The sequence below is a fragment of the Cervus elaphus genome, chromosome 5 (assembly GCF_910594005.1).
Source record: "Cervus elaphus chromosome 5, mCerEla1.1, whole genome shotgun sequence".
Lineage (NCBI taxonomy): Eukaryota > Metazoa > Chordata > Mammalia > Artiodactyla > Cervidae > Cervus > Cervus elaphus.
Genome location: NC_057819.1, coordinates 85,575,922 through 85,590,042, shown reverse-complemented (window position 1 = coordinate 85,590,042; position 14,121 = coordinate 85,575,922). Strand labels below are relative to the sequence as shown.

The 14,121-nt window shown below is 38.9% G+C and overlaps 1 protein-coding gene across 3 annotated transcripts in view; it reads right to left on the bottom strand.

Annotated features, from left to right (window-relative positions):
- USP32 (ubiquitin specific peptidase 32) overlaps window positions 1-14,121 on the bottom strand; it is a 195,589-nt gene that overhangs the window by 87,919 nt on the left and 93,549 nt on the right. For all 3 annotated transcript variants that reach the window (XM_043902914.1, XM_043902912.1, XM_043902913.1), the window contains exons 3-4: window positions 7,739-7,844; window positions 4,165-4,283 (exon numbers count right to left, since the gene is read on the bottom strand). In XM_043902914.1, the coding sequence (XP_043758849.1) occupies window positions 4,165-4,283; window positions 7,739-7,844 (225 nt within the window). The remainder of the gene's footprint in view (window positions 1-4,164; window positions 4,284-7,738; window positions 7,845-14,121) is intronic.

The window sequence follows — 14,121 nt, the reverse complement described above, 5'->3', positions numbered from 1 at the left end:
TTAATTGACGTTTACTCCCTTCTACTATCTATAAAAGAATAATCTACATACCATTATAAGTTATATATGTATTTGGAAAAAGAAACTGTTTTCAAATATAACTATTTCAGAACTTTTATTTGCATAAAACCTATATGCTAACTGCAAATTATTTTATCAATTCATTAAAGCAGAGAATTTCTACTAAGTCACATTTTATTTCCTAAGGTACATCTTGCAATCAGTAAACTGCATTTCTTTCAATACTTAATAAAAGCAATTTCATTTGCTTTATCCTGCTTCTTCAATGCTTCCATTGGTTAGAATTAGCACGTTTTAATCAATGTGTATGGAATACAAATAATCTTTTAAATTTCATTGGTGAATTAAAAACTATCCAGGAGTCCCCTTCCAAAAGTCATCACTGAAAACATACATTCACAAGTCAACTAGAATACAAAAAAGAAGCAAGGAGGTTTCTATTTCTTTGCTTTCTTTCCAAGTACTTGTCTTGCTAAATCTGTGGAGAAAAAAAGTGTCCAGGCTGAGAAAAAACATCATATGGCTGTGCAACTCAATCTCTTTGACTGGAAGACAAGAGTAAGGAACAGATATCTCTATGAGAAAAAGGCAGAAGCAACCCACATAGAAATACAATGAAGAACGACACTCAAGAACCTAGTAGCTATAATCCTGATGGAGCTATTAAGTGATACAAATAACTTATAACCTAAAAGAGTTATGGTAGAAATAATTTCTATATTGTTAGTAGCATGCACCCCACTCCAGTACTCTTGTCTGGAATATCCCATGGACGGAGGAGCCTGGTAGGTGGCAGTCCATGGGGTCGCTAAGAGTCGGACACGACTGAGCGACTTCACTTTCACTTTTCACTTTCATGCACTGGAGAAGGAAATGGCAACCCACTCCAGCGTTCTTGCCTGGAGAATCCCAGGGACGGGGAGCCTGTGGGCTGCTGTCTATGGGGTCGCACAGAGTCAGACATGACTGAAGCGACTTAGCAGCAGCAGCAGTAGCATCCTATTAAGTACAGTAATATGCTTAGCTTCATGGTTTCAGAATATTTAACAGTACAATCCGAGCAATCAAGACAACATTGGAGGGACTTCCCTGGTGGTCCAGCGGTTAAGAAAACACCTGCCAATGCAGGGGACACAGGTTGGATCCCTGGTTATCGAACTAAGATCCCACATGCCAAGGAGCAACTAAGCCCATGGGCCACAATCACTGAGTCTGTGTGCGGCAACTACTGAAGCCCGTGCGCCTAGAATCTGTGTTCCACAACAGAGAAACTGATGCATCACAACAAAGAAGAGCCCTCACTGGTTGCAATTAGAGAAAGTCCACACACAGCAACGAATACCCAGCGCAGCCAAATAAATAAATAAGACAACACTGGAAGTCTTAGTTTTCTAAACGGAGGAATATGGCACTCAGACTTGCTGCAGGGACACGAGGACATTGCTGCATGTTTAGAGGATCAGACCCATTTTCTTTCTCTACCCACATTTGGTCTACAAAGAGGGTTTACAGCATAAATTCCAAAAGCTGATGCCCATTTTTACACGTTAACATCTCTGACATTGGGATAAGTCTTAGAATCAATAATACCCTTTAATTGTAACTGGTAGTTTTTTTTGTTCTTTATAGTAATACATAAAAGCACATCTTATTAATCAAAAGCATCTTATATTCAGTGAACATGGTAGTTTTAATGGTTTTATGAAGCTAAGATGCACCTTCATGTACCACTAAGGAAAAAACTGCCCATTATAATAGGTACTTCTAACAACTTCACATATAGTTAATATTTAATGAGTATTTACAATGCCCTAAACACAATTCGAAGTATTTTTATACTCATTTAATCCTCAAGCAACCCTCAAGCAATAACAGGAGATACTATTATCCCCATTTTACACATGGGAAAACGGAAGCTCTGAAAGCTGTATGTTCAAGGTTATACAGTGGCAGAGAGAGAACTGAACCCAAGCAGTCGAGGCTCCAAAATCTCTGTGCTTGAATTACACACTATATATGCTGCCTGGCAACTTAGTGAAATACAAAGTGACCTCTCAAATCTGCTTGCCCATTAGGATCACTCCATATAACTGGCCGTACGAAAATCCTATCTGTCAAACATGACTTTCTATGTTCTTGAGTCATGGCTCTAAATAAGGAAGCAAAACGGAAATCTCCTTTTATAAACTGTCACAATAGCAGTCTAGGAAAAAACTTCCAGTACTATAAAAGGCAATTAAAAACAAACAAACTTCTGAAATTGATACATCTTTGAAGAGCAATGTAAAGTATGAATTCCCACCATTAGAATCAACAACCAAAAAAATTCAGTAAGAAAAAAACCAGTGTAACTCCTATGTGGATTTCCTTCATCTCAAGTTACTGGAAACATGGTAATGCAGAAAGCACGAGTGTGGCTCGCATCACATGCCTTACTCAAAAAGTATGCAGGAAAATACACCAAATAGCTGAGTTGGGTAAAATTGGCTCATTCACAGTCTTTTTTTTCCCTTTAAACAACCGTAGTACCTAATGATGTAAATAGCTACATACATGAGTATCCCCAAGCCTTGGCCTCTCATTTCTTTGATCTCCTCTCTTCCAAAGACCTTGTTTTTCATATAAGACTTCCCTAGCCATTTACTACCATAGTCATTTCCTTAAAATTCTTTGTTCTAATGTCCCTTTCTCTTATAAGCTGTTCCTAACCATCCTATAACAAAATACCTATACCTGGTCATCGCCTCCCTATCACCACCTATCTCCTGTAGTCTACTTAATTTTTCTGTATAGCACTAATTATTATCTTAGTATATGTACCTGCTATTGTGCCTAAATTTAAAGAGAACTGGGTGGCTAACCAAACTAAATCCCTGTCTATAAAATAGGAATGTCTGCATAAACCTTATTAAAATGAAAAAATATTCTCCCCTAAAATAAGCAAACCACTTGCTATTTCTGTGAAAAATCCAATTTATCAGGCTTGTAAAGATTAGATAACTCTTTTTTTTCCTAATAAAATTTGGCCAGCAAATTTTAGAGAGGAAAAACAAAAAACATGATCTAGTTTGTCTTAAGGTACTGAAATACCATCACAGCAACTTCCAGTCAATAAGACAACCAAAAATGCAGGAAGACAATCCTTCTAGCACCAAACATGTAGAATTGCTGAGTAAAACGTAACAGCATAACTACTACCAAAAACTGCTGAAAAGCAGGAAAGGGAAATCTCCAGGTGCTATCAAGACAGAGGAAACTTAAAGCCGGAGTGATGAAAAGCTAAAGCCAGAGAAGTCCAAACAGATATTAGAACCAGATATATGCACATGGCTGGAGTATTAATAATCAATGCTTATATAGTTAGGAAGGTGACTAAACTAAACTGAATAAAAACTCTGAATAAAACCAACAGCAGTGAAAGACTCAAATGACCACAAGAAATTACACAGCACTGAGTGCTGCAGGAAAGGATCAAAAACTTGTAAAAGAGCCTTATTTTGCCACCTCTTGGGACTTTTCCCATGTGAGCAGACCTTTGAAAAGAAATTAAAGAAATATTTTCTCTGTTAAAGATACACATTTTTTGTTAAAGTTTTTTTTACAATGAAAATATATTATTTATGAAACCAGGAAAATGACCGATTTTTAACACCCAAATATTTCACTATGCAAACCAATTTAAAAAATAAATTATAAAATGCATTTATGATAAACTAGGCATTGATGGATCACAGAGGTCACCTACAGCTCAAGGCCAATGAGTGCTATTTCTACATGCTCATGATGAAAAGCAATGAAGAGCACCACAACTGAAGCAATGCTCAGGTGTTTGCAGGATCACCTGTGAGAGTGTGTGTGCATGCTGGTGTGAGAGTGGGGGAGTATGTTTCATTACACCGTAAGTAGAGACAGTTCCCTTTACAGTAGAACTGGGAATTTTCAGATTCACAAACACAGCAGTAGTGTGGGTCATGGACCTTTGAGCCTAGCACACAAATCGTTAAAAAACTTCAACCATTAAATACAAAAATGTCAAGAATATGCCGCACATAAACGTCTATTCATCACAGCTAAATTCATTTTACAACTAAGATTTAATACTCTGTCCACAGGTAGGGATGCAATGTAAATCTTTACATGTACCTCTGAGAAACACTTCCTGAGTGTATCTGGGACTTTACCATCCACCACATGAAGCATTCTTTCCATTTCTTCCCGTATAACATAGCTCCCGGATTCACTTGCAAAAAGACTAAAAATGTCTAGGAAAAAGAAAGAACGAATTAATTATATCACAGATTAAACGTACCCTGGTGGATGTAGGGAGGAAAGAGAAAGGTAACAATTATTGGGTGACTACTAGTGTTAAGCATTTTATAAATATACAATTTATCCCTTAAAAAAAACCAATGTTAATTACAACAGCAACGTGGTATCTTTTCACATACCAAATTTGCAAAAAATGTTTAAGTGTGACAATACAAAGTGTTAGCAATAAACTAGGACAAACTGGAACTCTTATATACTGTTAATGAATATATATTACTGTAACACCTTGGAGAGTATCTTGCCAAAATGTAAAGATGAAGATTTATGCTAGAAGTTCAATTTCTAGGCAACTCCACCTCCACTTGTGAAAAACTCTCATGCATATCTGCATGAAGTACAACATACACTGAAGCAATCTTTGTAATAGCAAAATTTAGGGGGGGAAAAAAAGATAAATGTCTACCAACAAAAAAATACGTAACCTGAGACACACACACAATGAAATACTATATAGCAATCAGAATAAAGGAATTAATGTTCTAACTGAGTAAATATCAATAATCTTCAGTACAAAAAGCAAACTGAAAAATCTGTAGAGTATACCATTTATTTGGCTTGGCCATGATCTTTAATTCTGTAAAAAAAAGAAAAAAAGATCTGGGACAAATATGACACAATGGTAAGAAATAATAAAGTTGGGTAGAAGTACTTATTATGTTGGAAATACTGCTGTTAAGGGTTGAACTGCATCCACCCAAAAGATATGCTGAAATCCTTATCTCCAAGCACCTGAGAATTTGAATTTATTTGGAAACATAGGTGATAGAAAGAAGAGACATTCCACTCCTCTGAAGGCCCACTGGGTTCCTTGCCTGCCCACCCACATGCCATGGCTGATTCCATTAGGGGAATCTCTGCTGGAAGGCTCTGACCATCTGTTATGGATTAAATTATATCTCCCCCTCACAAAAAAAATGTTGGAAGTCTTAACCCCAGTACTCATGAATGTGACTTTATTTGAAAAAGGGTCTCTGCAGATAAAATCAAATTAAGATGAGGTTTTTAGGCTGGGTCCTAATTCTATATGACTAATTATAAGAATAGAAAACAGAAACAGTAGAAAGAAAGCCATCTGATGAGATCGTGAGAGAGTGGAGGGAAGCAACTGGCAAGTCAAGGAACACCAAGCATTGAGGGCTACCACCTGAAGTTAGGAAAAAGGAAGGATTCTTCCCTGTAGATTTCAGAGGGAACAAAACTCTGCTAATATCTTAATTTTGGACTTCTCCTGTACAATTGTGCTCATATCACATGCTAGCAGGGTAATGCTCAAATCCTTCAAGTTGGGCTTCAGCAGTACGTGAACCAAGAATTTCCAGATGTACAAGCTAGGTTTAGAAAAGGCAGAGCAACCAGAGATCAAATTGCCAACATTTGTTGGATCATGGAGAAAGTAAGGGAATTCCAGAAAAATATGTACTTCTGCTTCAACGACTACAGTAAAGCCTTTGACTATGTGGACTTGTGACTCAGCAACTAAATAACAACACAAATTTGTTGTTCGTTGTTGAGTCATTAAGTCATGTCCAACTCTTTGTGACACCGTAGACTGTAGCAAGCCAGGCTTCCCTGTCCTTTATTATCTCCTGGAGTTTGCTCAAACTTAGGTCCATTGAGTCAGTAATGTTATCTGACCATCTCATCTGCCGCCCCCTTCTCCTCTTGCCCTCAATCTTCCCCAGCTTCAGGGTCTTTTCCAATGAGTTGGTTCTTTACATCAGGTGCACAAAGTATTGGAGCTGCAACTTCAGCATCAGTCCTTACAATGAACAATCAGGGTTGATTTCCTTTAGGATTGACTGGTTTGATCTCCTTGCAGTCTAAGGGACTCTCAAGAGTCTTCTTCAGCACCACAGTTCGAAAGCATCAATTATTTGGCACTCAGCCTTCTTTATGGTCTAACTATCACATTTGTACATGACTACTGGAAAAACCAGAGCTTTGACTATAAGGACTGCTGTTGGCAAAGTGATGTCTCTGCTTTTTAATAAATACACTGCCTAGGTTTGTCATGGACAATTGCACTCATTTCACATGACAGCAAGGTAATGCTCAAAAATCCTTCAAGCCAGGCTTCAACAACACATGAACTGAGAACTTCCTGATGTACAAGTCGGATTTAGAAAAGACAGAGGAACCAGAGATCAAATTGCCAACATCCACTGGATCACAGAAAAAGCAAGAGAATTCAAGAAAAATGCCTACTTCTGCTTCATTGACTATGCCAAAGCCCTTGAATGTGGATCACAACAAACTGTGGAAAATTCTTAAAAGAGATGCGACTACCAGACCACCTTACCTGTCTCCTGAGAAATCTGTATGCAGGTCAAGAAGCAACAGTTAGAACCAGACATGCAACAATGGATTGGTTCAAAACTAGGAAAGGAGTATGTCAAGGCTGTATGTTGTCACCCTGTTTATTTAACTTATATGCAGAGTACATCATGCGAAATGCCAAGTTGGATGAATCACAAGCTGGAACTAAGGATTGCCAGGAAAAATATCAACCACCTCAGATATGCAGATGATACCACTCTAACGGCAGAAAGCGAAGAGGAACTAAAGAGCCTCTTGATGACAGTGACACAGGAGAGTGAAAAGGCTGATTTTTAAAACTCGACATTCAAAAAACTAAGATCATGGCATCTGGTTGCATAGCTTCATGGTAAATAGATGGGGAAACAGTGGAAACAGGGACAGACTTTATTTTCTTGGGCTTCAAAATCACTGTGGACGGTGACTGTAGTCACAAAAGGAAAAGACACTTGCACTTTGGAAGAAAACCCATGACGAAAGACTACAACAAATACGTACATGTGAAAAGTGTGTGGTTTTCTCCTGTTAATCTGTCTTACATCAACTTAATTATTAAATCAGCCAAAGAACCTAGAAAGGAAGTTTTTTCTGCTCTTTCACAGTACTTATTTCTTCCTACTGTCAAGCAATATTCTACTGCTGGTTATATTACACTTTGTTTATGATAAATGCATCAGTTGATGGGCATTAGGATTGTTTTCATTTTGTAACCATTATGAACGTGCTGTTATGAACTTTTTTTAAATGAATATATGATTTCAGTTTCCTTGGGTATATATCTAGGAATGAAATTGAAAACTCAATGTTTAACAGTTTGAGAAACTGCCAGTTAGCTTTCCAAAATGGCTGCATTATCTATCTTACACTTAAGTGGTATCTCACTGTAATTTTACTTTACATTTCCCAAATAACTACCTATGTTTAACATTTTTTCAAGTGCTTATTGGCTATTTGTATATCTTCTTTGAAGAAACATCAATTCAAATTCTTTGATAGTCATCAAAATTTTGAGGTAGATTATTCTGTACATAAATGTAGTATTTTAACATTTTGAGATAATAAAAGTACTTACACTTTGCTTTCTCTTCATCTCTGCCTCTTGTAAGAAGGACAAGTCCAACTATTAAGTTATTGAAGTGCAGTCCTTTGGATGTTCCACCAAAAGAACAGTAAATCACCTAGGAGAAAATAAATGGTAAAGCCAACCTTAGACATTTCAGTTGTTGAGGAATTTGAGGCTGGTATCATCACCTTTAATAAATCTTATCTCCATCTCCAAACAAGGTCCTGGTAAACTTCGGTGCAATGATGTTAAACTTCTCCCTCATCTTCCTCCTTCATACCTTGTTATCACACTCAGTTAAGAACATACTGTGTCCACCCTGAAGTATATGCACCACTGGCTGACACGCTGAATTTTCTTTCTCTTGGGAATCCTCATCAAAGTCCGAAAAGATAAGTTCCTTCTCTTCAACAGTCCCATAATGTGATAAGAATTCTGACCAGAGAAACTCCTTCAACTCTGTTAAATGTCTACACAACATTTTGATTTGAAAAATCAACATTCTGTAAGTAGATGCTCAGAAATACAATGGCAGCTATACTACAATATACAAAAGCACCTAATTAACATGCTGCTGCTGCTGCTGCTAAGTCGCTTCAGTCATGTCCGTCTCTGTGCAACCCCACAGACAGCAGCCCACCAGGCTCCCCCGTCCCTGGGATTCTCCAGGCAAGAACACTGGAGTGGGTTGCCATTTCCTTCTCCAATGCATGCAAGCGAAAAGTGAAAGTGAAGTCGCTCAGCCCTGTCAGACTTCTTTGAGACCCCATGGACTGCAGCCTACCAGGCTCCTCCATCCATGGCAAGAGTGCTGGAGTGGGTTGCCATTACCTTCTCCGAAATATATTCAACTTTTAAGTAAAAAAAAAAAAAGAAAAGAAGGACATTTTTATACTCTGAAAATTGAATATTATAATAATCAGAAATAAAGAAGAAAAGCTATTCATAAGAAAGTGACACTAACAGCAGTCACATAAATTCATTTATTCAACAGTTCTGTGTTGAGAGCCTAGTGTGATACTGTCATATAAGAAACTCATTTTGGTCTTCTGCCAGGTTCCAAAAAAAACAATGCAAGAGCTTCTAAAATCTTTGGAATTCCCAGAGCGGTACAGATGAAAGGTGAAGGAAATGGCAACCCACTCCAGTATTCTTGCCTGGAGAATCCCAAGGACAGAGGAGCCTGGCATGGGGTCACAAGAGCTGGACACGACTTAGTATAAGGTGACCCTTGGCGGGTCCTTACAAGGCTTTAGAATGGGCGCTGGTAGTCAGAGGAACTAATGATATGATTAATGGGTTAGAACTTTCAGCCTCACTTTCCAGAGTCAGGGAAGGAGCAAAGGGGTGAAGACGGAGCTAATCACCACCATGCCTACGTAATGGAACTTCCAGAAGAAGCCCTAAACTATGGGTATGTTGGTGAACATATCATGGTGCAAGAAGGATGGAACACCAGGACACAGAAGTACTGTGCACCATCTCCTTCCAAACTGTCCCCCCGCCCCCACGCTATCCGCCATCCCATGCATCTCTTTCCATCCGGCTGTTTGTGAGTTGTATCCTCTATAGTAAACTGGTAACAGTAAATAAAATGCCTTCCTGAGCTCTGTGGGCCCTTTCTAGCAAACTACTGAATCCCAGGAGGAATACATGGGAACCCCTGACTTATAGCTGATTGGTCAGAAGTAGAAGAAGTTGGGGGCCTGAAACTGGCATCTTCTGAAGTAGGGGGCAGACCTGGGCGTCTGCCTAACTCTGGGTAGTTAGTATCAGAAATGAATTGATTTATAGGACACCCAGCTGGTGTCCAGAGAGTTAGAGAACTGATTGATGTGGGGAAAAAACTTCACACATTTGGTGTTAGAAGTGCTGTGTGGTTTAAAAAAGAAAAAAACCTGACCTAGTATCTGCCAAGAAGAATTTGTCATTAAAATACATGATTAAAAGATAATTCAAGGAATAAAACTTAGAGTCAACATATGAAAATACATATTCATTAAATGATATTTATAAATATATTTAATAACACTATGACAGCTGATGCTAAAAACTGTGTGTCTACAGTGCCACTGATAGCAAACTCAGCAAAAACTAGCATAGGGAGATGTTTCCAAATCAGAATATACAAAACATAAAAAGAATGCAACAAGCATATTTTGTAGAATAACTATTTCGAGTTGGCCCCTGCATAACCAGGGGAAAAAGTGATAATCCCTTATTCACGTCCAACTCTTTTGTGACCCCCATGAACTGCAGCCCACCAGGCTCCTCTGTCCATGAGATTTCCCAGGCAAGGATATCGGAGTGGGTTTCCATTTCCTTCTCCAGGGGAGCTTCACACCCCAGGGATCGAACCTGGGTCTCCAGCATTGCAGGCAGGTTCTTTACTGTCTGAGCCACTAGGAAGCCCAAGAAGGAAGGTACCCTCTATCCCTAAGGGAGGGTCAGGAAAACATCATAGCCACAGACCTTTAAAAGTCCCCTACCATTTGGCAAGAGGCAGAATCAGTGAGAAAGTCTCGCCCTCCAAGTTGCAGAGACATAAGGACCACCTAAAACTGAGACAGCAATAGGACAACAGAGAATCCCCACCCTGGTACCCCTCACCCACCTCCACCACTGTGCTAGCAAACACTGGGCAATCAATAACAGCAGTCTACCGCTGAAGGAGAGGGAAGAGTGTGGAGAGATCTTCTCTGAGGTATGGTACCAAAGAGAAAATAAGATCAAAAGTTAAAGGTAGAGCAGACATTACAAGTCTCCCCTGGCAAATGGGCCTCTAACCTAAAAGAGGTAACCTTAGTGTGGGATTTGAAGCCTGTAGTGTGCACTGCGGGTAGTCATGACAACACACTAAAAACCCAGCTCAACTAAGACTAGACTGACTCAACTACTTGTGCTGAAGACTCAGCCAGGCGTAAGTACTGTTTAGCTCAAGTCTCTACTGTCCTATATAAGACATCTATCTTCCCACCACAAATTATAAGTCACACAAGGAAGCAGAGAAAAACCCCAAACCTCACATACTGACAAAGGAAATCATACAAATAGAGTTTTATAAGGCTCTGGAATGGCTCAACAGCAAACTCATCAGGCTCAAGTTAGAGATTACCCAAACAAAACACAGGGGGAAATATATGGAGATGGGAGGGAACAAAACAGAAAATCCAAAGGCTGTGAGAAAATACCAAATGACTTAACATACATGCAACTGAAATCCAAGAAGTAAAAGAGAATGGAACAGAATAGCTGAAAAGATAAAGGTTGAGAATTTTCCAAAACTAATAAAGACACAAAAACTATAAGCAAGGTGAAAAGACAGCCTTCAGAATGGGAGAAAATAATAGCAAATGAAGAAACAGACAAAGGATTAATCTAAAAAATATACAAGCAACTCCTACAGCTCAATTCCAGAAAAATAAATGACCCAATCAAAAAATGGGCCAAAGATCTAAACAGACATTTCTCCAAAGAAGACATACAGATGGCTAACAAACACATGAAAAGATGCTCAACATTACACATTATCAGAGAAATGCAAATCAAAACCTCAATAAGGTACCATTACATGCCAGTCAGAATGGCTGCTATCCAAAAGTCTACAAGCAATAACTGCTGGAGAGGGTGTGGAGAAAAGGGAACCCTCTTACACTGTTGGTGGGAATGCAAACTAGTACAGCCACTATGGAGAACAGTGTGGAGATTCCTTCAAAAACTGGAAATAGAACTGCCATATGACCCAGCAATCCCACTTCTGGGCATATACACCGAGGAAACCAGATCTGAAAGAGACACGTGCACCCCAATGTTCATCGCAGCACTGTTTATAATAGCCGGGACATGGAAGCAACCTAGATGCCCATCAGCAGACGAATGGATAAGGAAGCTATGGTACATATACACCATGGAATATTACTCAGCCGTTAAAAAGAATTCATTTGAATCAGTTCTAATGAGATGGATGAAACTGGAGCCCATTATACAGAGTGAAGTAAGCCAGAAAGATAAAGACCAATACAGTATACTAGCGCATATATATGGAATTTAAAAAGATGGTAACGATAACCCTATATGCAAAACAGAAAAACAGACACAGATGTACAGAACAGGCTGGGACTCTGTGGGAGAAGGCGAGGGTGGGATGTTCTGAGAGAATAGCATTGAAACAAGTATACTATCAAGGGTGAAACAGATCACCAGCCCAGGTTGGGCTGAGACAAGTGCTCAGGGCTGGTGCACTGGGAAGACCCAGAGGGATGGGATGGGGAGGAAGGTGGGAGGGGGGGTTCAGGATGGGGAACACATGTAAATCCACGACTGATTCATGTCAATGTATGGCAAAAACCACTACAATATTGTAAAGTAATTAGCCTCCAACTAATAAAAATAAATGGAAAAATAAAATAAAATAAAGACACAAAACCACAGATATAAGTTGTTCAGAGAACAGGTAGGACAATCACAGTTTTAACTCCCCAAAACCAGCTAGACAAATCATATCCAAACTATTCAAAGCAAAAGATAAAAAGAAAACCTTTAAGGCAGCCAGAGGAAAAGGGATGCATTCATTGAGAAAAACATTTCTCATCAAAAACTACATAAACCAGACAACAGTGGAATGACAATTCTAAAGCAATTAAAGACAGAAAAAAAAAAGCTGAGAATCCTATTCCCAATGAAAATACCTTTTAAAAAGAAAAAGTAGACTTTTTCAGGAAAATAAAAACAGAGAAGCAAACGTATACTACATAAAAGGGTGAAAGAAAGTACTTCAGGTTGAAGGAAATAAGTTATCTAACAAAATAACTGTTTCAACACAAAGAAAAATGAGTAGGAAATAGAATAAATGAAAGTAAATATGAAATTTCCTTATTTTTCACTGGTTTAAAAGATAATTGGCTGGCTAATGAAATAAAGAAAGTGAAAGTTGCTCGGTCATGTCCGACTCTGCCACCTCATGGACCATAGAGTCTATGGAATTCTCCAGGCCAGAATACTAGAGTGGGTAGCTGTTCCCTTCTCCAGGGCATCTTCCCAACCCAGGGATCAAACCTAGGTCTCCCTCATTGCAGGTGGATTCTTTACCATCTGGGCCACCAGGGAAGCCCAAGAATACTGGAGTGGGTAGCCTATCCCTTCTCCAGAGGATTTTCCTGAGACAGGAATCGAATCCGGGTCTCCTGCATCACAGGCGGATTCTTTATCAGCTGAGCTACTAGGGAAGGAATAACAGTAAAACTTTAATGTGTTTATAGCATATGTAAAACACATGAAAATAGAACATGGGACAGAGGAATTAGAAGTTTACTACTGTATTCTAAAATGTTATACCATGTTGTGGCTCAGTCTTCACATTGCCAGTCAGTGAGAAATTAATCACAGCACACAGTGTTTAACCCAACATCAACTCCATTAATAAATTATTATAAAAACAACAGTTAACACATTTAAATGGCTATTATATGGCACATAACTATTATTGTGTTAGTTGCTCAGTCATGTCCGACTCTCTGCGACCCCATGGACTGCAGCCCGCCAGGCTCTTCTGTTAATGGGATTCTCCAGGCAATAATACTGGAGTGGGTTGCCGTTCCTTTCTCCAAGGGATCCTCCTGACCCAGAGATTGAACCCAGTCTCCCACACTGTAGGCAGATTCTTTACCACCTGAGCCACCAGGGAAGTTTGGTATTAATCCAAGTGCTTTGCTTCACCAGTATTAAGCCTCAAGATGATTCCATGGGGAAGATATTACTGGTGTCCCTATTTTATGGCTGAGAAAAACTAGAGCCCAAGGAGACTGAAATAACCTTTCCCAAGTCATACATCAATGAAGCAGCAGGGTCAAGATTGAAACCGAGGTTCCTAACACTTAACTCTTAACCCCTTCACTGTTCCACAGTACCATTATACACATTCTCTAGCATATAAAATGGAAATTATCACCAGCAAGATGTATACCATTTTGGTCAAATATACTGAAGATTAAACAAAAGAAATTTCAAAGTATTCACAAACCCCATCTACAGACACTATGTTTTTGGCATCCCTTTCTTTTCACTTTAACTTGATAATGTGGTCACTTCACTGGCTTTTATACAAAGACAGCAAAGTCGTAAAAGTAAACTTAACCAAGAAAGTCTGAGTAAGATATGATTTTTCAGTTCTGCAAGTATCTGTAAATTGTAGATTTTGTTTTGAATACATCTGGATGGAATGCTGGAATGAATATAGTGGTCCCTCATGCCCAAAATATAAGAACAGCAATAACTTTCTAAAACCACAAAGTTCAAAAGTTCATTTAACAGATGATGAAAGCAGGCCCAAGAAAATTACCATATCCCCTGAATTCTAAGATGAATGTATTTTCCACCTTCTATTAATGTTCCAG